Source organism: Phalacrocorax carbo, chromosome 6, assembly GCF_963921805.1.
Source record: "Phalacrocorax carbo chromosome 6, bPhaCar2.1, whole genome shotgun sequence".
Classification (NCBI taxonomy): Eukaryota; Metazoa; Chordata; class Aves; order Suliformes; family Phalacrocoracidae; genus Phalacrocorax; species Phalacrocorax carbo.
Genome location: NC_087518.1, coordinates 50,761,101 through 50,787,009, shown reverse-complemented (window position 1 = coordinate 50,787,009; position 25,909 = coordinate 50,761,101). Strand labels below are relative to the sequence as shown.

Below are 25,909 nucleotides of genomic sequence, written 5' to 3'. Positions count from 1 at the left end.
TAAGAAACTTGGACATAATGCTTGGCATTCTTTCTTGTGTAGTTAAACCATTTTGAAAACTTACTTTTACATTTCTATTTTATGCTAGCCCATTTAATGAAACAAATCTTGCATTAAAAGCTCTGGTACGAACCATATGTCAATGCAAACACCTGCTGCTACCTTATCTATTGTTTGCTTTCTTACCTGTTTTCTACAAGGAAATCTACCACATATTTCTTCAGACAGTAGAGATGGGCGTCCATCAGCCCTGTTCTGATGTGCATTCTGGGGTGCCTGGAGGGGGGGGGAAAAAAAAAAAAAAAGAGGAAAATCAGAGTTTTGCATGGCCATTTACAAGAGCTTGACTTTGCAATTAAATCAGTGGATAGTGAGAAGTTTGCAAAAGCAGATCTGTTCCTTTCCATCTACCACTGGATTAACAGAGGAGAACAGTGGAGGCTGCCACTATTGGACTGTGCCTATAAACCTACACCTGCTGGCCCTGGGCTGATTTGCTGCACAAGAAAACACCTCCTCCAAGGAGTCATTACTCCTGCTACATCTTCTTATGTAAGTGGAAATTGCACATTACTGGGCAGGAAGCCAAAGTAATGGGCCCAGAGTGCTAAAAGTTACCGTGGGTAATGTCAGGGTACAATAATTCAAAGCTTCTGGCTAAGTGCCTGCCTTAATATGCAAGGCTGTGCATGTTCTGCTAGCAAACACAACAACACTACTGTATTTTTTTCCAACACTTCCTGGAGGGGAATAGGGGAAAGAGATGGGGTCTGCTCACCTTTCCTACACTACACATTACAAATGACTGCCACAGCTCAATTACAAAGTGTTTGCCTATCCAGCCCAGTAAGATAGAAAAGATCAGTAAAACTCCCTCTCATCATTAGCCAAACAGGGAAGTCATCACTTTCAGACCAGCGGCAGGTTAGTATTTCAGAAACTCAGAAATCTCCAATAGCTTCAGTATTTTAAGAACAAAGTTTTAAATCAGAAAGACTCAATTACTTCTGTTACTTCTGTTTACACCTTCTCTTCTCTTAGTGGAAACCCTTTTTGGAACATGTCTCAAAGCAGCTAGATATTTTATGCCAATATTGCTTTCCCTTCCACACACCTGTAGCCTCATTTAAGAGTGTTCTGGCCGTCTGAGCACTCACCACTAGCTCTCAGGATAGAAAAGCCACAAGAATATTTACCTTGCAAATAAAAAAGAGAAACCACTACAACAGTCAGGGACTACACTGGGCTGTTCAAGAGATCTGCAACTGCACTCATAGTCCAGAGGCTATTAATAAGAGAAATTTCAATCCACACCTGAAATTGTCTCTGTTTTCATTTTTCCTCCTTTGGTACTTGGATTTCATAAGGAAGTTTGAATGAACATATCTTACCAGTATATTCCACCCAATTTTTGTCTGCTTATTCCAGAACACTGAAGTCAGATGTTCATGATCACAACCACTTTTATTATTTAGTTAGCCCAGCTGAGGGATCATTCACAACTTGGGCATGCATATATATATATATCTATAGTAAACCAATATTAGCATGCTGAGTATTTAGTAACACCAAAGCTACTGAAAATATCAGGTGTTCTAGTAAGCCATTTTTCAGTGTATTTGTCAATTAATGCATTGAACTAACAAAGCATTTAAGTCTTCAAATTTTATAGTTTAGGTGGCATTTCTCAAGCATGCAATTCAATTCAAGCTAAGCATATTATTAACTATAACAAAATTCTTTCAGTCCCACTGCAAAGGAAAGCTCCTATAATAGTAGTACAACACTTTGCAGTAAAGTATGTGGTACTAAAAAATGAAATATGCACTTTCAGTAGATTACTTCATTAACAAAACATGAGCTCACCTAGCAATGCTCCAGTACTGATGTTATCAGTGGCCCAGATGTTGCTGTGGAAGTCAGCCCAAATAGCAATGTTCCTTATGCAAAGAGGATAGGGAATCCACTAATTTTAATGAGGTCTTGCAGTTGGAAGTCAGCAGACTCCCTCCTGCTCTGCATCCTTTGGATTGTTTCCACATTTCACATATTTATGGGAGGGAGAATTTTCATATCTTCTCTGAGAAAATGGGCTCCCTTGTATTTATATAATGAATATAATAGTTTATTGAAAGGGGTGAAAGAGACAAATGGAAAGGAATGGAGCAGGGAAAAAAGCTCAGAAAATGAACAAAACAATGGAACAAGGCAAGAAACATGTAAAAAAAATAGAAATGGATGCAACATGGGAAGGAAAGGGAAAAATAGGATGAAAACCACCAATTCTTAACTTTAAGATGAGAAACAGGACAGAGTTTCTTTAGTACTAGAATGTCAAGTTCTTCTCCCTATTCAAGATCTATCACAATCCCACTTAAACACAAGTCAGGGGAAGGCTGCAAGGATAGACGTTGAGCAGAAGAGTGTGAAACAGGAACTCTTAAGAAAATGCTGGTTCTGTTGCCAGTGCTTGGGTGGCTTTCACACATACAATTTCCCCACCTGCAAACTGGAATAATGCTGTTTAGCTACACCACAGGACACGGGATTTGCGGGCTGAAGTTTGTTATCTGCATGCAAGTACTGTATCAAGTTTTTCTCTAGCTAAGCAACTTTGTTATGAAGTTATACAAAATCAGTGCAAGTGGCCAGACAGTAGCACAGTGCTATCCTAGCTGCAGCTCCATCCACACACCAAAAAAAAAAAAAAAACCACCACAGAAACCAGCCAGACAACAAGATGTACTGAAATGCCACTCTTGAGTTAGCTTTCAACGTAGTATATACTAACAATAACAGAACATCATGCTGGACAAGAGGGAGGTCCCACAATGAAAATCCTCTGAAATACAGACCACCTAAGTGATCTGCAACAGAATAGTCCCACAGATTAATATTATAATCACAGCTTCAAAGGTCAAACAGGCAAGTTTGGGCACATGCATAAACAAAGCTGCGATTTCTGTAAACCAGACTCAAGGAGAGAATAGCCACACTAAACCGGACTGATAAGCCCACTCTATCATAACAAGTCACTAAGAATGATGCTAATTTTCATTGACTAGTGCTTAAACCAGTTTATCTTCAGGTAGAAGCAAAGGAGCCAAATAATCTAACAGATAACAGCAAACTCCATCACCATTTCAAATGAGCATCTGGTTACTAATATCGAAAGCCACACTCCCTTCTCATGCCTCTGATCTCCCACTCCCATCAGCTAATCTTTACAACATATGAAAAACGAGCCCGTCGCAAGGAACAGCTGATACAGAGAGAATCGAATAACAAACAATGCATGTGCTGAGAGCTGACGCACCTAGAGTTATCCCTCTGAGGGAGATAATACAGAAGGCTTTTAATTATAGCATCAAAGCAAGGGAGAAGGTACTAGGAGGGGCTGGCTGCAGATGGTTAAGTGTTAATGAATGCCGGGTTGGGTGGTTTATCAAAAGAAAAAGACTGGATATATATCTGAGAGGGTCACCGTTGAGATGAAAGTTATAACAGCCATTGTTGGAGCTCTTTAATGAGCGAGGAATGTCAAATGTGAACCCTCTAAGAATCATACCAATTACTAAATGAACGTCAGTTCAATCTAGCAAATGTAATCAAGCACAAGTCATTAAAATACATGGTAAAACTCCCATTGGCGCTGCCACTATAGCGTCTATTATTGTCTGTGCTCCCATGCAAGGGAGGGGGCTGCTCCCAGTTGTAAACTCTGTGTGTTATGTTAAGTGATGGCAGATTTTAGCCCTAATGATGAGGCATGGAGGGCTCCCCGGCAGAAAGTCGACAATGAGGAGGCTCAGAGAGGTCTGTGGAGAAGTCAGGGAGAGATCAGCAATTAAAAGAGCAATTTCAAAGAATGCAATTTAATGTGTAAAATTAGCTTTTATTAGCACATAATTCCACAAAATCCTGACTCGGGATGAGAGTGCATAAAGGTCTGCAAGGGTCCTTAGAAAGGTCTGTGCCTGTAATTCCTGACACGCCATTGTGAAATAATAAGCAGTACTAACAGGATTGATGCATGCTTCGTATATGGCATTGCTTTGAAAGTGGAGCCCAGAGCTTTTTTCTCCGATAACCTCTCTCAGGACTTCCTCCCTCAGGGAAATCAACCACTGATAGTGCAAACTTCCCTTTTTAAAGGCAAAAAGACAGACAATTGTTTCAACTGTAAACTAATTAAGAGAGATTACCACCAAGAGCTGGAGGTTCAAACCAGCCCTGCACTCCCACTGACAGTGTGATAATGCCAGGCTGGGGTCAAAATCATAAATCTGAAGGGAGCACACACAATGCTTAAAGCCAAGAACCCTCAGTACTAAGCATGGGATATTGCCACATTAACCTCACCACCTCACAAATAAACTAGCTGAGAAAGAAATCCTATGGCCTCTTTCCCTTTAACTTCATACAGCTGTTGATGGAAAATATGAAGGGCTTTAAATAAGCTGAAGGACCTGAGGCTGCCCATGCTCTAATGCTAATCCGAGAAGTGACACAATAAAAAGCCAATCATACCTGCTAATAACCTGGCTCCTGAACCAATCTCTGAATTACATCCACCGTGAACTTATGGGGTACTAGTTCATCTTCCTCCCTATCCCTCCAAAATAACTAACTAAATAAAAGCATCTTAAGTGCACACTACGCATTCCACACTAATTTCTTTTCTAATCATTGCATGTAGCTCACAGTTCCTGTAGCCAAACAGCCTACCACATTCTCCCTGTCCCCCAAGGCTATGTACTGTATCCTTGTGTGAAGAATCGTGCCATCCCGTTCAAACGCACAGTGCTGACCCCAGACTGTCTGCATAGAGGTGGTGTTCTCATGTTGACACAAAGCCAGTGTACAGATCAACACAAAGAGATGTCTCACAGCAAAAGCTGCCAGACCACCTTTAATGTCTCAAGCATTCCTACTTTTAAAGGGAAAAAACCCCCTAAATTGCATTGCTCATTTACGGGACAGCTCTTGGCTATAAACTCACTAATAATAAAAGACCACTGTTACGTTGGCTCTTCAAAAAATCCCTGACACCTTATGACCTTAATATTTTTTTTTCCCCACAGTGCTTTTGGCCAAAAAGATCCCAAAGCACTTAGCCAAATGAATGTCGCCACGGTACCCCGGGCCTCCTTTGCCCACCAGTGAAATGCTGCCACCTCTGGGCTGAAGCGCAGCAGCTGTAGCAGCGCAGGCCGGGACCCCCCCGCCTGCGGGGGCTCCTGCACCCCTCTTCCACAGGGCTTCGGAGGAGGCGGAGCAGAGCTTAATGGGAGGATGTGGCTTCTCGGGTGGAACAACTGGTTCAGTTCTGGCTATGAGGAATGATGTGAAAGAGCTCTTGGTGATGTGAGAGAGATGGCGTGGAGAGGAAAGGGGCATGGAAAAGCAATCACCTAAGATTTCAGGATGGCCTAGGCTACTCGAGGTGTCTTAAAATGTGCCGTGGGCCCTGGGTGACCCTGACCTCCACTTCCCACCTCAGACGCACCCCCTCATTCTTTCCTTTCTTCCAGTTTTGTAACAACCTTATTTACAAAGACAGGAGGGTAAGATGCACTTTGGTCCCTTGAGGACCTGGCAAGGGGGGGGCACCACCACATTCACAGCTTAACATCAGCTGCCCGGAGGCAGCACTGGTAACTACCCAGTGATCCATCCTCATGCCGCTGCTCCTAAAGAGATGGTGCATCAGGAATGGGAAGTACTTTCCAAATGAAAATGTTTTATTGATCTAATGACCTAAGTTGCTTGAAAGCCTTCCGAATAATAAATATTTTTCATTTAAAACCTTCACCACATGCCATTTTTCTTTGTTGTGTTACATTATTAATATACCCATGAGACTCTAATACAAACTATGAATTGAATTCTGACAAAAACATGCTGAAAAGTTCTTGGTAAAGGAACCAACTTTCATTGAAAGCCAAAGATTAAATCATTTTCTCTAGTATAAAGAGTATAGGTTAGCAGTTGAAACTCAGGATTAGTATTTGTTCAAGGTCAGTAATGGTTTACAATAAGCCAGTGTGGCCTCCCATAGAAAAGAGTCCTTATCTTGCCACCAACACCATGCTTTAACGTTAACATCTCTTTACTTCGATGCTGAACAGCATTGGCTGATGGCTGCGCAGCCAATTCTTCCCATGACCTTACCTAACATGTCTGTCTTTACCCTGCTTCAACTTCCTCATATGAAGTCGAGAACCATAATTCCTCACCCACCCCAAGTCTGTAGACCACTCCCTGGGGGGTGCACTGCCACATTGCTGGATGCACATGCATCCCCCTGGGAGCATGCCAGACACACTGCTGGGGAAAGCATTTCCCTAAACTCGGTTTTAAGTGTTCTTCTCTGCCATAGGGACTGCTAACAGCTGTAGGAAATAAAGCAGGGGCCGGGCTCCACACAACCCCCCCTGCCCCCTTCTCTCTTTCCCTGTCCTCCACTGAAAATACAGAGAAAAAGCAAATATTTTATACTGGACAGATTTATACTAGACTCAATCTGCTAGATTACCTCAATTGCTATGTAGAAACTGGGAAAGCAAAAGAGAGAGACCAAAATGGTAATAAGTCCGGAGTTTGGTGTGAACAGAAGTGAATACACTGCAAAGGAGGGCGGGGACTGCCAGAGACATTATTAATAGGTTTTACCCTTGAGCCCTGGCAGCTACTTGTTCTATACACAGAGGAAAAGGATTAATCAAGCCTTGCACGTAAAGGTTCTTTCTATGGTGTGCCGAAATATTTAAAGGAGTATATACAAAGTGTAAGCCTTATTATTATACACATTCAGTGTAATCATCTTATGCTACAGTTAAGGCCAGGAAGACAAAAGTAGATTATTGTGCACTATAACCAATTCAATTCCAACACAACGGGAGATGGCTTAGTCACTTGGTTGAGATCTGGTATTTGAGCTTATTTTCCTTATGCTGTGCTAAACTGTGATTTAAGAGATTTAATCAAGCTTTGGAAAAAGCTTTCTTTGGTAAAGAAGGAGAAAGAACTAAAAGTCTGCACCTGGCATCCCTAATAATTTCCAATTTTCAGCTCATTTTGCTTCCTGCTTTGTGGAAATTCACCTTAGTAAATAATTGTTCCCTAAAATCACCCGGGCTGAAAGGATGACTACATAAAAGGAACAAGTTTTAAGCAAACAACTGAAGTTAGAGGATTGTACAGGGGCTACTGAAGAACAGCAGCTCCTGCTGATCCGTCCTGCACTAGTTCCCAAAGGGCTAAGCAGTAGACATATGATATATTTTCTTAAATCAAATAATTACAGTAAATGCATGGGAAACAGTGAAACTGAATACTAGGTCAAAGCTGTAGGTCACTAGCAATATATAGCTTAAGCACAGCAAGGCTGCCACAATTTCTTTATGTCACTGGCATAGACTCAAAGGCAAACAAAACGGTACTCGGCAGCGTGACTGGCTGATCACAGCCTCGCTCGTTAAGGCTCCAAAGACCTTCTGTGCCTCTCAGGTGAGTGGGTTTTACTAGTGGCTAGAACTTAAAATCTACGATCTGCAAAATTTTGGGATTTAAGGTAATCACATACCTTTGGACTACTAAAGCAGAAGTGGAAAAACAAAGTGGAAAAAAGCATTATAGGCATATCAGGACCCAGAAGCAGGACAAACTGAAGCTGACACACACACCGTTAGACTTTGTTGTGAGTAGCCTTCCTGGTACCTCATGAAAACCACCTACTTCTGCACCATCAGTTTATTAAAATTAAATATCCCTCTTTAAACCTGTACTGTGCACAGGCCATAGCTGATCACCAGCCTTCCTTTGCTAGGATTTTTATTTGACAAGCAAATGGGGTCTTATGACAAGGTGTGTGTTTAAGAGTCTGTCTTTGAAATATATTTGCATTTGAAACAGTTAAATCTCATAGGACTGGAAAACAGCCTGACAAGAGTCCGACAGCAAGTCATTAGGGTTAGAAGGAAGAACAGAGAGAAAGAAGAGAAGAAAGACAAGGGCAATACATGTTGTGTGTTAGACAAAGCAGTGTCTGGCTCCTCCCAACACTTACTGTCTAGAAAGCAAGAAAATGTGAGCTTTGAATCCAAAGAAAGAAAAAATTCAAGTGTTACGGTTTAAATTACCAAAACCTACCCAAATCTAGCCCACGTAGCATGTCCTCTGCAGTAAATCTAGCAATGCTCATTTCCTTCATTTACTGTCAGCGAATTATATTTAGCTCCTGCTCCTCGAGGGTCTGTAGCTTCTTCAGCTGGTGCTTCCACCTATTCACGTCTGAACTCCCCTGAAACCTGGACACTTTAGCATTCGGTAACACAGTAACCACCCTTCATCCTGACAAGACCCCGACAACTCTAAGTGTCAAATATTTAAACAATTAATGAAAAAAGCTTTATTTCAGGCTGAAACTCATGTGGGCACAGAACTTGGCTCTGCTGCCACTGCAGAGGGAGCTTGGCTGTGACTGCCAAGACACAGGCTGCTCCACATCTCAGCAATGCTGAACGGGTACCTAGAAGGAAATTACATTTTAGGGGAAACTATACTAAGGTATCAGCAAGTAAGACCTGATGAATCCTGCTTCCCTACAGAAAAACAGAGGGGTTTCCTGATGGCTACACTGAAGTCATGACTCAGCCCATGTATTCAGATACATCCACAGACACATGCTAGCCTGGATTTTAAGGCAACCTTGAGCCACAAGATTTTGGGACACACAGAGCCGTCAGGGCTCGGGCAACATCAGCATTAGAGCACAGTCCAAATCTGCAGTGCAGAAACACCCCAACTGATAGGAACATCACACAAGAAATACAGAGATACCTGTGTTCTTTTCTAGTTTAAAAGATCCTATACTATTTATCAGCTAATATTTTGACAGTATCAAATAAGAACTTCATTAGAACAAAGCCTTAAAATTAGAAAATGTAGCATTCTTTCTGCGGAGTGACAGCAGAATTTAAAACCAAAGAAGAACTGAAGTCACACTGAAGCCACTTGCAGACATCTCTCATCTTTTCAACCCAAATGAACTTTATGATTGATTCTTTTAATAGCTAACTCGCATTTTGCAAGACACCATTAGAAAGAAATACCATGGGATGATGAATGTAAGTACTGGGGGGGGGGGGGGGGGGGGGGAGGAAAAAAAAAGACAAGACAGAAAAATCTATCATTCCCACAAGAGCAGCTTAACATCCACCCAAAGACCAAATTTGCATTTTTTAAAACAAGTAATTACAGTGACTACAACCACACTGGATTAGTTTCTGGTTAGACCAGATTACTCATGATTTAAAATTTCCAGATTTGTTAATAGCTATAACAGAAGTTGCTGCTTCATATTACTATAAGAAACAGAGCTTACACCTAAAGTGCTTTCAGGAGGATGCTAACATTGGAACACTACAGCATTAGCCCAACTGGACAAAGACGTACACTGCACTGAGGACAGAGCTGGATTTCCAAAAATCTTTCTCATCTTTCACCCATTACTAGGAACTGAATAAGAGCTTAAGGTTGGGCCAGAGGAATTTCACTCCTTTGAACGGTGATAATATGGCAATTAGAATATCGCGGAGGACAGAAGAAAATCCTGGCAAATTCAATACAGTGAGACAGTCCCTCGAGCAGTAGGTTAACTTCCTTCCCTGGGATGGTTATTCTGATGAGAAACCTCACGCAAACAAGAGTGCTGTTCTGCACAGCCTAGCATATGCTAGCTCACTTCCTACAGTAGGTGGGAGTTGCCTTTATGATACGTAGGAGACAGACGTTGTTCATTTAAAAAAAAAACAACCAAAAACCAAAAAACCCACACAAAAAACCCACCCCAAATTCTTGAAGGAAAAGCTAATAAGACACTGCTCATCTGAGTACTTTCACACTGTAAATGCTAAATTTTATCCTTTTTTTTTAGCTGCAGTTACAAATTCTAGTTTTTGGCCAAAATTAGCAAGTATTTTATTGCTGTGATAAGGAGATACTACTTGTCTGGAGACAGTGTGGCTCCAGTAATGAAACAGATAGGAGAAATGTCATTAATCTAGACTTCAGTGGTCACTAATAGCAAAAGCAGTAGTAAAGAACCATTTTACCACTGATCACAAGCTGGTATTGAAAAGGAAGAGAGAAGACAGCAACTGAAGCTTCTGTCGTTGCTTATGCCATCTGGGGTAGCAAGTTAAACCTCACAGCCTAGAAGCAATCAACTGGCTATGGCAAGTAACAGAGTTCAGATGCCTCCATGATTTGCTCTTAGAACAGCTCTCTGTACAAAGACCAGCATAGCAACAAATCTGATCCTTTTGCTTTGCAAGGCTAAACCCATGGTAGGCCAGCTTCCTCATCTTGAAACACCTAGCCTAACAGAAAGAAAAAGAAAATGGGTAGTGGATGACCTAAAGATTATCATTTACAGTTTTACGGCAACCTCAAATACTATTAAAACAAAACAACTTCTATTCCCTTCTTGGTTGGAAGAGACTTAGACAATTCCATCTGTGGTTGTGGACCGTTTCAGTATTATCCAACTGCCTGAACGAAACTAGTGTCAAAATTAAGTTTTAAATGGCTTGAGGTTTATAGGAATTAAAGAAGGAAAAATTAAATTTGAAACTCGGCTTGTTTACTAGCACTAATTAAATATGCCAGATTTCTGGGCAAGCTTCCTAGCCTGTGGCTACTACGTTACTGGCTTGTAAAACAGTCAACAAGTACATGAGTACAAAGCACAAATACAATAACAGAGATTTCGTGTACAGTCCTGCCCTTAGTTTATGAAGAAAAAATGTATTAGAAACAATCTGTAACTATAAAGACCTGCACTAACCCTCTACACAACATTAGTAATAAAAAAAGGACCAAGGCTACAATGGTTGCTTTTGCAGAGAACAGTTGAAAAAAATAATCAGAGAGAGGTAAGAAGCAATAAGCACAACCAAAATGAACAGGAAGCCTTAAGACTTCTAAACATCCATGCTTCTGGGCTCTGCTCTCAAACTAATTTGCTATTAAAAATAAAAGGGAGATTTTGCACTTCAACAGAAGAAGTGGGTCTGATTATTCACACCCTGGAAGCTGCACTCCTCACAAATAGTAGGCTTTTTTATTATATTGGAATTCTCTAGAAAATTCTGAAGAGCTGGAATTTCACATTTGATGGGAGCAAAGGCCATATCCATAATCGTGCAGTCCATTTAGACTCTAAACTCTTAAGACAGGTACTACCTTTGCATTCTACGTTTTAAAGGAACCAGCACAATGTGCTCATAGTCTACGAGGAAGCTATAAACCAACCATAAAGAACAAACTAAAGCCAGCCTCAGATAAACGGAGCCTCTGGAGACTGCTCATCTTGGCGTGCAGCTGAAATGAGACAGAATAAAATGCAGTGGTGGCTGCATCATCCCCAGGTAGGTAGGGGCAGAAGAAGGGGGAACAGCAAGATCCCATGGCCTAAATGCTGCTGTTTGCACATCTTCCTTTCAGGAAAAGCTGTTTCTACAAAAGAAGCAGACAACTCAATGAAGAAAGACTTGAGGACAACTTGCTGCCTTTACAGCTTTAAAATGAACAGCCTTTCACAGCAACTCAATTTAATGTGAATTCCCACTGTACAGTAGGCCTTGCTGAGCTTTAAGGAAACCAGGAATTATGCTTTAATAAAAATTCAGCCACGCAAATATTCTGCTATAAAAAGTGGCATAAACATATAACTCTCCAACTCCCAGAATCACGTACACGAGGCAAAGGGAAATGATATAAAAATAACTAGGTTTTTGTTTACATCTCAGATTTACAAGAGCAATTCCAGAAACTAAGTTCTTCCACAGAGGCATTGATTTAATTAGCCTGCATAGCATGCTTTATTTGTATTCAGGCCTCTGACGTACACTGATAAAAAAAGAAACAAATATACAATGGATACACACAAAATAATTTGCCAAACTTTTTCTATTCCCAGGTGCAGGTAAGAATTCTCAAACACACTTTCATGGGTTCTTCCTTACATGCAAATGATCCTTTTTCAATGTATACAAACTATGTATGTTTTCAATTAAAAATGTGACTGGATCAATTGGATCATATATTCTTGCAAACCAGCCAAAAATCAAATACGAACTAAAGTCCTGAAGGAATTTCTAGAAGTACAACCCATACAGCACAACAGTTCTACTTCTGGCAAGGAGATTCACCTCTCCTTTGAAGTGAAGCTAGAAGCAACAACAGTGTGCAAAAAATATGCTGTCATTCAGAAATTAAATAACTACATTAATGAACAATACTCAGAAATCAAAAAATGTAACTGGCTAAAATATCAGCTAAGCAAGTAAGTGCAAAATGATCAAGTAACAGCAGAGCACTTGCTTCTTAGTTTTTGGTAACTGTTAATCTCAACTTTGGGTCTTACTATCCAACCAGCTGACAAAATGAGTTCCTCAGGGATGTCAGCATGGGATTCTCTTCAGGACACACAGTGTAACTGAGGGTGATATTTTTGCTTAAGGTAACAAACAACTAAACTACTAAAAACAGGTTCTCATACACTTTTTTCACTGTATTTTGATCTACATTAATACAGACTTTCTCTGGTTGTCCTTCCTCTGTTAGATTTAAAAGCCAAAATATTGCAGAATTTAGGGAATAAATATTTAACTGTCAGTGTAAATAAGATATTATCCACTTTCGGAGATAACAGGCAAGTTCAAGACAGTGCCTATCTGCAAGAAATACTTCCAAAGCTCAGCAGTTTCTCTCCTCCCTATAATTTCACCTAATTCTCCACATCCGTGGTTCTACCCAGCCTGCGGCAAGCAGGGATCAACAATTTACAGCAGTAAACTTACATTTAGAAATCAGATCAGCCTTTACAAAGATACAGCCCCACCATCTTTCCCTTGCATGCACTGCAGTTGTCCTTGACTCTCCCCCCGCATGCACAGCATGCATTTGGTTGTGGTCTCAAACCACTACAGCACAGCACACCTCCCCATAATCCCCATTCATTTAAACTGTTTATATGGTGAACAGCTCCGCTCAGCTTTCACCTCTTCACCACAGTAACTTTTCAGGCACTAACCAATGATGAAAAACACTCATCAGCTACATGTCAGCATATCTAGAAACCTTAGGAAACAGCAGCATCCTAAGATATCTAAGATACTTCCATTGAGACTTAACACTTACAGCCAGTTTTCTAATTGTCATCGTTGGAGGAGGCGAAATCAGCAGTAGTGATGCAGGCACATGGCAGGTAAAAGACTGAAGCCTTCCAGAAATCCTCAACAGAACGTGTGAGTCACCTCCACAGGGGACTCAACATGCTTTCCTTTAGGAAAATTAAGAAGTCAATGGACAGAAAGAGTGTCAAGCAAAACTAGTCTTTACATTATTGTGTTGCAGTCTGCTATGAGCTTCCTGTCACTTGGAGACTTCCACTCAGGACTAAAAAATTTTTTCAGAGATGTACAACATTCATTTCCTTGCATCCGCTGCCTTTCAGATGGTGGATCAAACAGACATGACTTCAAAACACAGAAATGAAAGAACAGGTAAAGTGACAGATTTCTTTGCAGCAGGTTATTCAGCTGTGCTTCAGCTCTGGTGTTTGGCATTTCTGCTGTTTGTGGCATTCTTCACTTACACGTTCATTCTGTCTTCATTTATGCACATGACCTTTATGAGGCCACTATTTAGCAGGGCAGTATCACCTTGTTTTATTACCAGAACTCGTAATTCAGAAAACATTAACTCTTTCTTTTGATGCATTAAATTTTAATTAAAAAAAAGTGAAGAAGCTGATCACACACAGAAGCCCAAATCATCTCAGATCTTTTAAAGCAGATCACTCACAGGAAATTGTTGTAATGTCTTTAAAATATCTAGGAGAAATGAAAGCAGTTAGATTTTGGAGTGATCACCCCTAAAGGGTATTACTTTCCTACTGTGAGAAGTACACTATTTGAAGAACTATAAAAGACTATCTCTTGTTTGATATATGCATTTTGTTGGAACTGGAAAGTGCTGATCAAAGCTGTATATATAGGTAACAAAACCAGAATTCTCATCTCAGAATTTAAAAGCTGCCATCAGGTGGCCAAACTGGCAGTGGAAAGCAGCAAACAAATGCAAGAATTAAGAAACATAAGCATCACTTTTTCCCCTTTATCCAGAGTAAAATGGACCTGAGAAAGCCTAGACGATACTACTACTTCTGCACCAGAACTGGTTCCTACTGAGTCCTTCCAGTAGTTGCACGGCATGCCCTGAGCCCCCGCAGGACTCGCTAGCTCAGGAGCTGCTCTGCCTGCCCAGCCCGGCCCTGGCAGCAGTACAGCCACTCGCATGTTAGCTCAGGTGAGCTGCTACAAGCTGTGCCAGACTCAAGCCAGTATTTGCAAAACCAGTTCATGCACACCAAGGAACCACCTATCTACAAATTTGATTGTGTGTGCTCAGAAGTAGTGGCTTGGTAATGCAAAAGAAAACATATTCTATCTGTCACTGTATGTCCAGGGCTTTTGTATGAAAAACTGGAGAATGAATACATTGAAAGGAAATTAGAGACAGTGGAGTGATAAGAATAACAGCACACAACAATGTAACACACAAACTATACAATAATACATTTAAATACTACTGGTGTGTGACATGCAGAAATGCAAGTGCTGAAACTGAAAATGTAGGTTTAAACTTGATCTGTAGCTCATGCTGTATGCAGTGATACATCAGTACTATTCTGAATCTAAATGTAGGAAAGCCAACAGTTAATCTCCTGTACTCAGAGCAGCATTTTACATTTACAGTACTGACATAAATAGTATATTTACAAAGCAAACAAGTTATGCCCCTATGAGACAGGAAAGTAATATTGCATTCATTTTAAAAAGCAAAGAAAGTATGAGACAAACATTAAGCGGACTTCACAAGGCCACAAAGCCAAAGTAGAGAAGTGAGATCTCTTTGTATATTAATTACAAAACATTCTTAATGCAAACAGATGATAGCACATCAATTCACATGTTAACTTTTACCCTCTCCAGCACCAGATAACCTGCAGAACAAGACTACTCTTCCTCTGTAAACACGAAGATTGCTTATTTTAATGGTTCTCTATAACAATCAAACAGATGAACACGTCTATCTTCTTCCAAAGACAAAATTAGTTTACTGAGAACTAAAGAACAAAAGTCTGAGAACAAAAGTCTGACAACTTTTCTGCAAAACCTTTAAGTCAATGGTTGTCCAGGACATGAGAAGTCATTTTTTAGCCCAGGCACAAGGTTATCCCCCCCGTCACATATGAAAGCCTGGAATCTATATAACATGCCTAGTATCATAACCTCTTCTTTTCAGTTGACAAATGTCAAGGGCATAGTGAAAAAATGCCAAAGTCTGCTTTTTTTCAGGTTGCTTCCTTCACATAATAATGTAAATCAGAAAACACCCAGAATCCTGCGCTCTAGAGCCACACTGTCATGGGGTACATCTAAAACAAACACATGCAAGAGACATATTCTTTAAATCTGAAATATATACTATTTTCTTAAAGGGTAAGGTACAGAAAAACATACTAGCAAGCACTAATTTGTCTCACTGATCTATCCCTTCAATAGCCAGAGGCTACTTCTAACCGCACTAACTTAACAAAGGAATCTAAATTGAATAAATCAATGTCTTCATTAACATTTTGTTTAGGAAGAGTTACGGAAGAGAAACAGAATGTAATCATTTGCTAGAACAGTGGCTCCAGAGGTCTGGGAGCAAGCAGCAAGAAGAATAGAGTTGAATGTGGGAAGGGTCCATTACTCTTTCAATAGCGTCTGGTGCTGCAAAATATGTGCTTGCATACTTTCCTACTTGAAAAGCTTAAGTCTTCAGTAGCTCCTTGGTCTGGGAAAATGGCAGGCACCCAAATGCTAACCCAGGGATCTAGGAAGGAGGTCTACCTGAAGAACAATATTTTTCAAGTGGTAAGGCCATAAAGAGAAGTCTCATTCCCAAGGGATTTTTGTTCCTTGTGTCTGGCTGCTGTTTGTCAGGTGCCATTCCCCACACACATCCCCAGCACATTCTAATGCAAGAATGGAGAGAGGGCCTCTCTGAAAATAATCACACTTGCTGAAAGACCTGCCCTGCATAAATATCTCTAACAACAGTACAAACAGAAATCAGCCTCCTTGCCTGAAACTTTAGTTGAAATTTATGGCACTGCTGGCCATGATTCTGTTATTACTATTCTACCTGGCTAAGGCTCAAAGTCACAGAAGTGGGAATTTCAGAGGTATTTTCAAAAACGCTGTAGCTCATTTGGGGGGTTAAAAAAAACTGACAAAAAACGCACCTAGTTCTAGAAATGCTGTACCTACACACCAGTGAACAAAGCTATATATTACACATATATGCACAGAATGATGAACACAGGTACCATAGAGATGGGGCAGAGATGTTAGGGACACCCATGGCTTCTGAAATTATATTTAATGCTGCACCTTAGGAATAATAAAGCAAAGGGGGACGGGGGAAAATCAAAGAGAATATTGAAAGACAGTCTCTTGTGCTCTTGCAAATATCACCAGCTGCTGGAGGATTTATATGGAGAAAAACTAGAAGTTGAGCTTTACCTTGAATTTCCCTTGCTTTCATACTGGTTTGCTTCCAACCCTCGGAGCTTAATTAATGTCCATCAGCCAAATTTTTTTCTGTCAGAAGGCCCTAAATTATTCCATTTTTAAATCTCTCCGCATAGACTAACCCAGATTCTTCAAAATCTTGAGCTCCTATTAACCTGAATTATGAATACCACCCCCCACTTATTTTTTTTTTTTAAAAAAGGTTAAAGGATTTCAAGGTGATTGACCCAAATAATACCAACAGCTATTGCAGGTATGCAGGTACACGTAAGTTATACTTAGAATGAGTAATTGTGCAAGATATAGCATTCTGCATTGCCAGTTCACACATCAAGGTCTAATAGCCATCTTCTCTTAATTCCTAACAGAGTATTTAATATTTGGTGACTGGGGAAGGAGAGTCCTATAAGAAATCTCTAAGACAAGTAGATAAGAACTTTTACTGCATGTAAAAGGAATCTCTATCTAATCTTCTCTAGCTGAGGAAATGGTGCAATAAATTTGATGTAGAAAGGAAGGATTTAAAGCCAGCAAAAATTAGGATTTCTCAAAGCAGAAACATAGAGGACATGCTGCCCTTAGGAATAGATCTCTGCTATTTACTTGATCTACTGGAAGAAGTCCCAGGGAGCATGTCTTAGCAAGAGAAAGGAAAGTCTGCTGTGCTCTTCATTTCCTGTGTAATTCCAGAAACTGCCAGCACAATGCTGTTTGGGGAGAACCACACAACAGCTACTCAAGAGGGAATTCAGCATTGTATTCTGAATGAATGGAAACGTTTTGAAAGATATGTATTTGCTGCGAGTAAAGTAGAATGCAAACCCAATAAGGATCGTGGGCACACATATACCTTCAACCAGCTAAATGTATATTCTGACTCTTTCCATTATTTCCATTTCACAATATTCTTAGCAGCGCTAAACATCACAGTAAATCATCCAGGTTAGAGTTCACAGTAGCCATGAAGTGAGTGAAATAAATCAGCACTAAAAATATTATGCAACTGCAGTTCAATTGATACCAAGTGTAGCTAATTTTAATGGAGAGACTACCACTTTTATGTATCCCTGCAAGTTAGTGATTTGGGATCTCAATGAACAAGATGAAGGAAAGTCTCTTCAAAGTCTGGGTTTCTTAGAATAAACTAGATGAATGGTTCCTTGCAAAAATCCCAAGGGTATTTCCCTCCAGCCCACTGCAAAAATCTGCTAAAAATGGCAATTTAAAGTATTGGGGAAGGTGGGGGTGGTTGTTAAAAAAAAATATCAGTAACACAAGACAGTAAGGGAACCAACCACAAGCTTTGGCTGGGCTCGGGAGCCAGGACCTCAGCCCCAAGCAGCATCAGACCTTTTAACTGAAGAGGAACAGTCACATGCCTCATTTCACCCTTACTTTGGTTTAAACTAGGCTGTTTCCTCCCCCCCCATATTCCACATTGGCTGATAAATTCCCCAACGGCGGGTGTTAACTAACTCCGCATTCCAGTCTGCTCTGCGTCATGGAGTTCCACATCCCGCTGATGAGGAACACATGGCGGACATGTGGTAGGAGAGAGCCTGACAGCACTCGCACAAGCAGGGATAACTCCTCTGACCTTTGGATTTTTTTTCTCTGTACCATCCCAACCACACAATAAGGAGTCTATGCCCCCTCTGTTGCGTACTGGTCATTCTGGGATCGCTGGACACAAGCTGAAACCCTAAGATTTCAACAGGCAGCACTACTGAATGCACTTTATGGCTGAAAACATACATTGAAAGCAAATAACTGATCATTCTGCATCTTGCCCCCAATTAGACCATTCAGAGGAACTTTTTTATCATGCATGTTACATCTGGATCAACTGAGGTAAATATGTCACAAAAACAACCGGTGATGGTTGCATTTCCCATGAACTCTGTGAAATAAACTAACTCACAGCATTGCTAAAAACTACACAGTGGCAACTGTATTAAAATATTAAGACATCTTTCTAAAATGAACAGACCATTTGTCATCTTTTCAAGACCCAAGCCTGGCTTAGAGTAACAATGAGAGAGATTTAACTTCAGTGTTGTCCAACCTGATGACTCATCCAGAGCACTGCATTTACCAAGTCACATGGACTCAAGGGTGTCCAAGCAATACAGTCAGCTCTTCCTCCTTTGAAACCTCCAAAAAGTAAAACCAAATCGGAGAGTAAGTGCTGGTCTGAGACTGCAGCAGACAGACAGACAAATGACTAATGATGATCTGTGCAACATAACTTTATTGATGACTAGAAACCAAATGCTGAGCCTCACGCTCTCTGCTTTTAGTCTTATGCGTACTGTAACGCTGGCAAGAATCTTGCAGTAAAATTAAATCTGTTGCCAATAAGTCTTTCTATAGCTACATTCAACAGGAGTTGTTGCTAATATTCCAGATTCCAAGATTCATGACCTCTTACCTGTACAAGCTGTCAAGACATGGCATGACCTTTCTTTTATAAATAGGACCTGGATATGTTGCACATTCCTTTCAACCCCCCCCCCCCCCCCCCCGAATGAATAAAATGACACGGCAGCAGCAAAATACAATAAAATCCTGTGGAAGCAACAGTACGAAAATCAGTTATAGCAGTATGTTCTTTAAAATATAAAGTCAAAGTATCATGAACTGCACTGATAGTGTGTTCACATTTGTTGTAAAAGCATAACATAAAAGCACCAAATTAAAATATTTCCCTTATATTTGGCTACATGTATTTTAGGAATAATAAATGATTTTTAAAAATACTCCATTTCTGAAGTTGAAGGCTACACTCAATCCCAACATATTTATAGAAAAAGCAGAGAAAATTGAGTGAAGTTTAAACACATAATAAAAAGGGAAAATTTTGAGAAAATGAATGCCTTTCAGTTACAGCAGCTACTCTTAGCTAACTGAGAAACTTCTAAATAGGCAATCAAGAACTTCAAGGACATCTTGAGAACATCTACTACCAACACATGGCTCAAACAACAACTCACAGGCCAGTATCTTTTTCTGAAATGTTCAGCAAAATCCTCTTTTGTAAAGAAATATGATTAAAGCTACACCAACATTTTTAAAGTGTGGTTATAGTCTGAGAAGTTAGTGTGTAAAAATCACACCCTCTTATTCAATAGACCTAGTTGCCCTGTTTTGATTCAGAGTCAGATCCACTTGCTTTACTGGCTAAAATAACTTTTTACAACTTTCTAAATTCCTACTAGTACTGTGAAACGAATTCAGTTCTGGGAAGAAGAACCAGATTCTTTTCTGGCTTGAGCATTTGCAAAATGATTGTTACCTAAATCAGCACACACAATTTCTATTTTTGTGATGGAAGAGCCAAAAAGAACCTGACTGATTTTCTGGATGCTAGTCAGAAAATTGTATTTATGAAGAGCAGATCTAGACTAACAGGAAGGTCATGAAGATCTATGTGTCACTCTAAAAGTCACATTTTAGAGAAAAAAAAATACCCAACATCTTTCCACGACATTCCTCAAAATATCACTTGAATGCAAAGGAAACTTAGTAACAAAAATTTACTAATAGTGAAAACTACTGATTTTTCCAACACATAGGAACACCACCAAAGCTAAGACATGTATATTCATCCTGTAAACAGCTGAGCCCAGCAAAGAGTTTTTGCTCCCTGGTCTGCCCCGAGTTGCTCCTCAGGATTTTCCTACTGAGTTGGTTTATTGCATCCCTCCCTTTCCTGCCAGTGCCACTGCTCATGGGGACCACTCCCTAGTGCACAAAGTAAAAAGAACCAAGTTATCAAAGTTCTGCTGTTTAATCTATTAAAAGTAATGGTACTGATTTTGACAAGTGTGGCTTATCAATTACTTGATCGTACATCCAGCTGGGGACAAGCTGGAGGTGGTGGCCCCCTTCACCAGCACAGCTGGGTCTGGAAGAGGACATCTGCCCATGATCTAGTTTAGGATGCTTTACACAGTGGAGCATCTGCCTATACCTGTGTCATTCCCAGCCTTTCTCATGGAAGTAGATTTTAAAAGAAAAAAACCAAAAGAACCACCAGAGGAGTGGCAGAGCATTTCAGAGATGCCAATTTCCCAAGGAGGGCAGTTTCAGAGAACAGAAACACTGAGGAAGTTGCAGTGTGTTTTTATATGATCCACTTATTTAAAACAAATTATCAGCAGAAAAAGAAAAAAAAGGGCAATATCCCAAGGCAACAGAAAGGAAATCAAGTGTATCAAAGCTATTCCTGAACTCCCATTACCTACCCATTTGGCAACACTGACTTAAAATTATACTACACCATTCATTTTTACTCTCATGATGCAAGGGGAAAAGGAAGAAAAAGCTCCCCCATCTTACCCCCCTCTTTCTATTAAAATATCTTAAAAACAGATCTGTATTGTTACTTCAAGGTTACTAATGTTAGTACTGTATATATTTATAGATGAGGTATTCCTTTCTGTCTGAAGCACATGAGGTAATAAGTAGCTGGAATTGTCATGGTGATTTATTAACATATTCTCTAGGAGAAGCCCTGCACCTGCGTCTGTGCAGACAGAACACCCACGAAGGCTGAACTCACCCTTACACAGCCCACAAGATCTTAAAAGGAAATGCTCCAAATTTAGACCTGCTCCAACAGGTGTCTTTTACTGTCTCACTTTGCATGACCATAAATATCAGAGGTGGAGCAAAAAGCGCTCTGTCCATTGTAATCGTGCTTTGAAAACAAATACCTTTGCCCCCTCTGAAAGCAAAGGCTGCAGCTATGGAATTCTCATCATTTCCTCACTCCTTCATCCTGCCAAGACCCAAGTCAGAGAGATGTCACCGGCAAAACCAGGCTCCAGGGATGAACACATAACTTTATTTTTTTTTCCTCTTCAAAGGGCCCTAAGCTGGCTCTGAAACTCCCCCAAACTGTATTTCTTTCATTCTAGTATCTCATCTTGCAGCTATTTGCCAAAGTGAATGACATGCACAGGCTGTTCATGGCTTTTTATAAGCTCTCATTACCCAAACAGGGAACCATTTCCTTGAAAATGCCTTCCCCAGCAGCATTCGTCTCTCTAGGCACCACCAATAAATTTGTCTCCTGTCCCATCTTGATGCACAGCAAAATGTGCCTGTATGGATGTATTTGATATTGTTTTGCACTTGTTTACTGGAGGGAGGATGCTACCTGTGGGACTTGTCATCAGGGTGATTAACAGCACGGGGGGGTGGGGAAGGATAATTTTAACAGCCAAATGGAAAGCTTTGCCAGATTTCCTCTGGCAAGCAAAGGAGCAAAATCCAGACTCCTTTCTGTAGTGTACAAGAGGAGGCATTCTCAAAACCAAAATGGCTATCCACAACTCTCAAAACCCCAGAACAAATCAAAACAACAAATCTGGAAAAGAAATCCTAACCAAACTGAGAAAGAGAAGAACAGGTTACACATGAACTTAGAAATCCTATTAAAATGTTTCATTCTGTAACACTTTCGTTATTACAAAATGCCTAAGTCAAGAGCAAATAAATATTTAATACTCAACAGGTACTCAGGAGAATATGTGTTTTCCCCTGTCCCTCCCCACCAGCTGCTCTTTTATGGCAGGAAAGTGAAGAGCGTGAAATCCAGTGATAGGAAGAAGGCAAAGGTCAGGAAAAAGGTTTTTCTTCAAGGATTTAAATTAGCGTTCTACAGCTCTGGATGTTTTGTCAACACAACTTCCCTCCTGTGAGGAGGGGAAGCCAAAGGTCCTTTGAACCACTTCTGTATGGGATCTAGATTTTTACCAGTAACAAGATTCCTAGCTTTAAAGAGAAGTTCATCTCCCCTCTTCCCATTCCTTTCACCACTCCCTCCCTGTCCCTCCTTCCACTCCCCTCCTTAAAAAGGGAGAGAAAAAAGAAAATAGGAAAAGAAAAGGATCTGAAGAGCAAAACAAGCACTGAAGGAGTTCTAGAGTTCATGTAACAAGACCACCATAGCCCTTCAAAGGGACCATTAAAAGCAAAACAAACAAAAGCAACACTCTCAAGATGTCTATTGTATTTCACAGAGGAACAAATAGGAGTACTGGAAATTCTCCCATCTTGCCACAAAGTCTGTTATTTCATCAAAACAAAGTCCAGAGATCAAGAAACAGCCAACGTGGTAGCTGAAAGTCAGTCACTTCAAGTGATCCATGAAGAAAAACGAGATTGGGCTTGCTCTTTTTTTTTTCTTCCCTCTCCTTGCTTTACTATGATGTCTTAAAAAAAGACTTCAAAGATTGTTTTAAGCGTCGCTTTTGTTTCTCACATGAGAGAGTCAGGATTTGAGCAGGTCTAGACAACACAGTGGTTAAAACATCATTAGCTGCCAACACTTTGTCTTCGTAGAGCTCCCACAGTTGTTGCTACCCTGGAACTGCCTCATTTGAAAATATCTGACCATTTCCATATACTATTTTGCTTTCCTCAGAGCTGCTCCAAGATGGCAGCTGTAAAACAGAGAGAGCGGATGAGCATCCAGAGCAGGCAGTTTCGGATGTCAGAGCTCACCCAGGTGGATACTGGCCCAATGCTTCTGCCTGGTGCTTAACAGCATTTTTTTATTTTTTAGCCCTTCTTTTTAACACTTAGTAGATCTTCTCTCTTTGCGCTTCTAGACTATCCTATCATCCCTGGGCTTTACTTGGAGGGTGGTTAACACTTTACATTAGCTTTGATAGCTGTGCATATGGAAAGGTAAGAAAGACAGGGAGACATACAGAGTTTTATCTCATCTATGTATCACCAACACTGCATTTACCAAATCCCAAACAGTTATGCTCAAGATGATCCGCTGAAGACAATATATCTGAACAGGTGTTCCTGAAGGCAGTTTTGCCTGCAGGATATAGCCTGATTAATTTAGCTACAGGGTAACAGGAATGAGAATCCTCTGGTTAGATGAACCTGTAAAATCAGAGGTCAACTAAGATCACACATGTTACAGCGATTTCTAAGTTGTTATATCACAGCCACCTGCTAGTGCTAGGAGAAAGCCATAAAGACAAGCCTATGACTAACAGTAGATAACACATTCCTCCCTAGCCCAAAATAGATCTATTAGGCTTTGTTTGCTCAAAAACACAGAATGCCACAGTGCTGAATTTCCTACACTATGCAGATCAGCTGCTGTGTATGTACAGAAGGCTTGCCTGCAGCTTGGTCCCGGCCATGTCCAAGAAAAACCCAGAAGACAGCCAGTGGGAACATGCTGCTGGGACAGGCTCTTTCCATCACAGCAGTTAACATATGGCTCACTCTTGACCACCTTCCTTCTAGAGTAATCCTTAAACTCACGCAGAAGAGAAGTCATCTTTCCATGGGCACACTGCACCTCCCTTGCACCTGGGAGTGGGAAGTTCAAGGAAAGACTAACACCTAGCTGTGGCCTATGGCACATACCAGAGGCATTTTCACAGAAGCTATTATCTGGGAGCAGACCCCAGATGCCCGCATCCTTGACTTACAATGTCCCCATGGATGAATTTCCTAGCTCTCAGATGGCTGCCCCACAGTCTAGTCTCACAGAGGTGGAAGTCTGACTGTCAGCCTAGCACAGACTACAAAGGCTGGGTCTGAAGGAGCCAGCAGAGCTTTCCACAGAAAGCGCCAGACAATGGGTGTCCGAGAAAACTAAAATCACTGTTCAGAAGGGTAAAAAAGGCAACAAGCCATCTTTCATTCTTCTACTAACAGATATTAATTATGCTGTGCAGGAAGCTCAGCTAGTCTGGTGTATTTAATAAATTCATCCAAGTCCCCAGTGCAGTTTAATGGTGGATATAACATGGATTCTCTCACGAGTCTTTTTGGGCCTGGAAACATATCTGAGGTTTTGTGCCTTATATGCACAAGAGTGTAATGAAATCCTGAGAGCCTCTCTCAGATACTCTGTTAATCCACCTGGGACTCAGACAATGAGACTAGCATTTCATTTACGGACACAGGTCTACCACTTATAAATCTCAATGTAATCTGTACCTGAACTATAGCGATACTGGCTTCATTTCAAGGGGAGTCGCCTTTTCACCATTCCATTTTCCCCCCTGGAATTTTTCACAATAAAGGTATCAGACAAGCTTATCAACTTACTGAAATTATGAAATGAATAATAAAATACCGCTCCCTGAATATTGGAAAAGCTACTTTTCCTCCTCCCTTCTCACCCTACGTTGTCTTTAACCATCACTCCTAGTCCAGAGTTGTTTCCCCCCCCAACCCAAGTTCAGTTTCTATTACCAGGACCCATAAGCTTACTTCTGAAGGATGGATCTTTTAATGACAAGTTCTTCATCCAAGTCAGCTTCATTAGCCATGAAGAGCAATCTTTTTCCTGTGTCATCCACTCCAATGAAGTCGCGCTGCTCCACTGAAGTAGAAAATCAAACACAATCATCATATAACCCTGTCTTAATGCAGGCTGGAAAGACAAATGGGACCACCAACCACCCCCGAAAATATGAAATACTAGGTTTCAGACTAACCCAGCAAATTGATGAATTTGCAAAAGTTATCCACAATATTTACTAATTTCTTTTCAGTCAGGTAGCTGATACATATCATGACATTCAGAACACTGGCCCTGCAAGCTTTTTGCATGCTTTTTATGATGATGCCAACTACAAGTCCTGACATGCAATGCTTTATCTTGAGCTGTGCTTCCCTTCTCTCTCTCTGCTACCTGAGTTTACACAACAAACACAAGGCAAGCAGAGAGTTCTTCAAAATTCAGCTGCTTCTTCCTCATTATAAAGCACTTCACATTAGAATTTGGTGGTCTGGCAATGATTATAATTTCAGTTAAGACATAACTACTTTGCAACTGATCTCTTATTTCAGATAAATACCAATAGCAATAGAAAACCTAAATCACTTATACAAACACACATAAAAGTACAGATTCTAAGACTCATGCCATTGATATTTCTGGGTGGGTTAACTTGGTTTAAATATCTATTTGTAAAACTGCCAACCAAGAGAATACCTAATAGTCACATATATTATCGTGGCAATTCCCATCTCCTGCAATCAGTGACTGTACATCAGCAGTGACTTTGGTCTACTGAAGTGTAAAGCATTTCTTTTTGAACAGTTTTCCACAACATCTGAATACAGTGGTGGCAGCTTGTTCTAACTTGCACTTTGTCATATGTTCCATCGCTCTGGTGGCAACCATACACTGATCTTTACAGGAACGCAGGCTGTGCAAGAATGCCATGGTACAGTTCTAACAAAAACCTCTTTTCTCCCAC

At 40.6% G+C, this 25,909-nt stretch overlaps 1 protein-coding gene across 2 annotated transcripts in view; it reads right to left on the bottom strand.

The window, feature by feature from the left end:
- The window catches only part of EIF2B3 (eukaryotic translation initiation factor 2B subunit gamma), a 104,724-nt gene that overhangs the window by 49,875 nt on the left and 28,940 nt on the right, over positions 1 to 25,909 (bottom strand). Inside the window, exons 5-6 of one of the 2 annotated variants that reach the window (XM_064455232.1) lie at positions 24,915 to 25,026; positions 187 to 276 (exon numbers count right to left, since the gene is read on the bottom strand). In XM_064455232.1, the coding sequence (XP_064311302.1) occupies positions 187 to 276; positions 24,915 to 25,026 (202 nt within the window). The remainder of the gene's footprint in view (positions 1 to 186; positions 277 to 24,914; positions 25,027 to 25,909) is intronic. The other variant, XM_064455233.1, reaches the window with a different exon arrangement.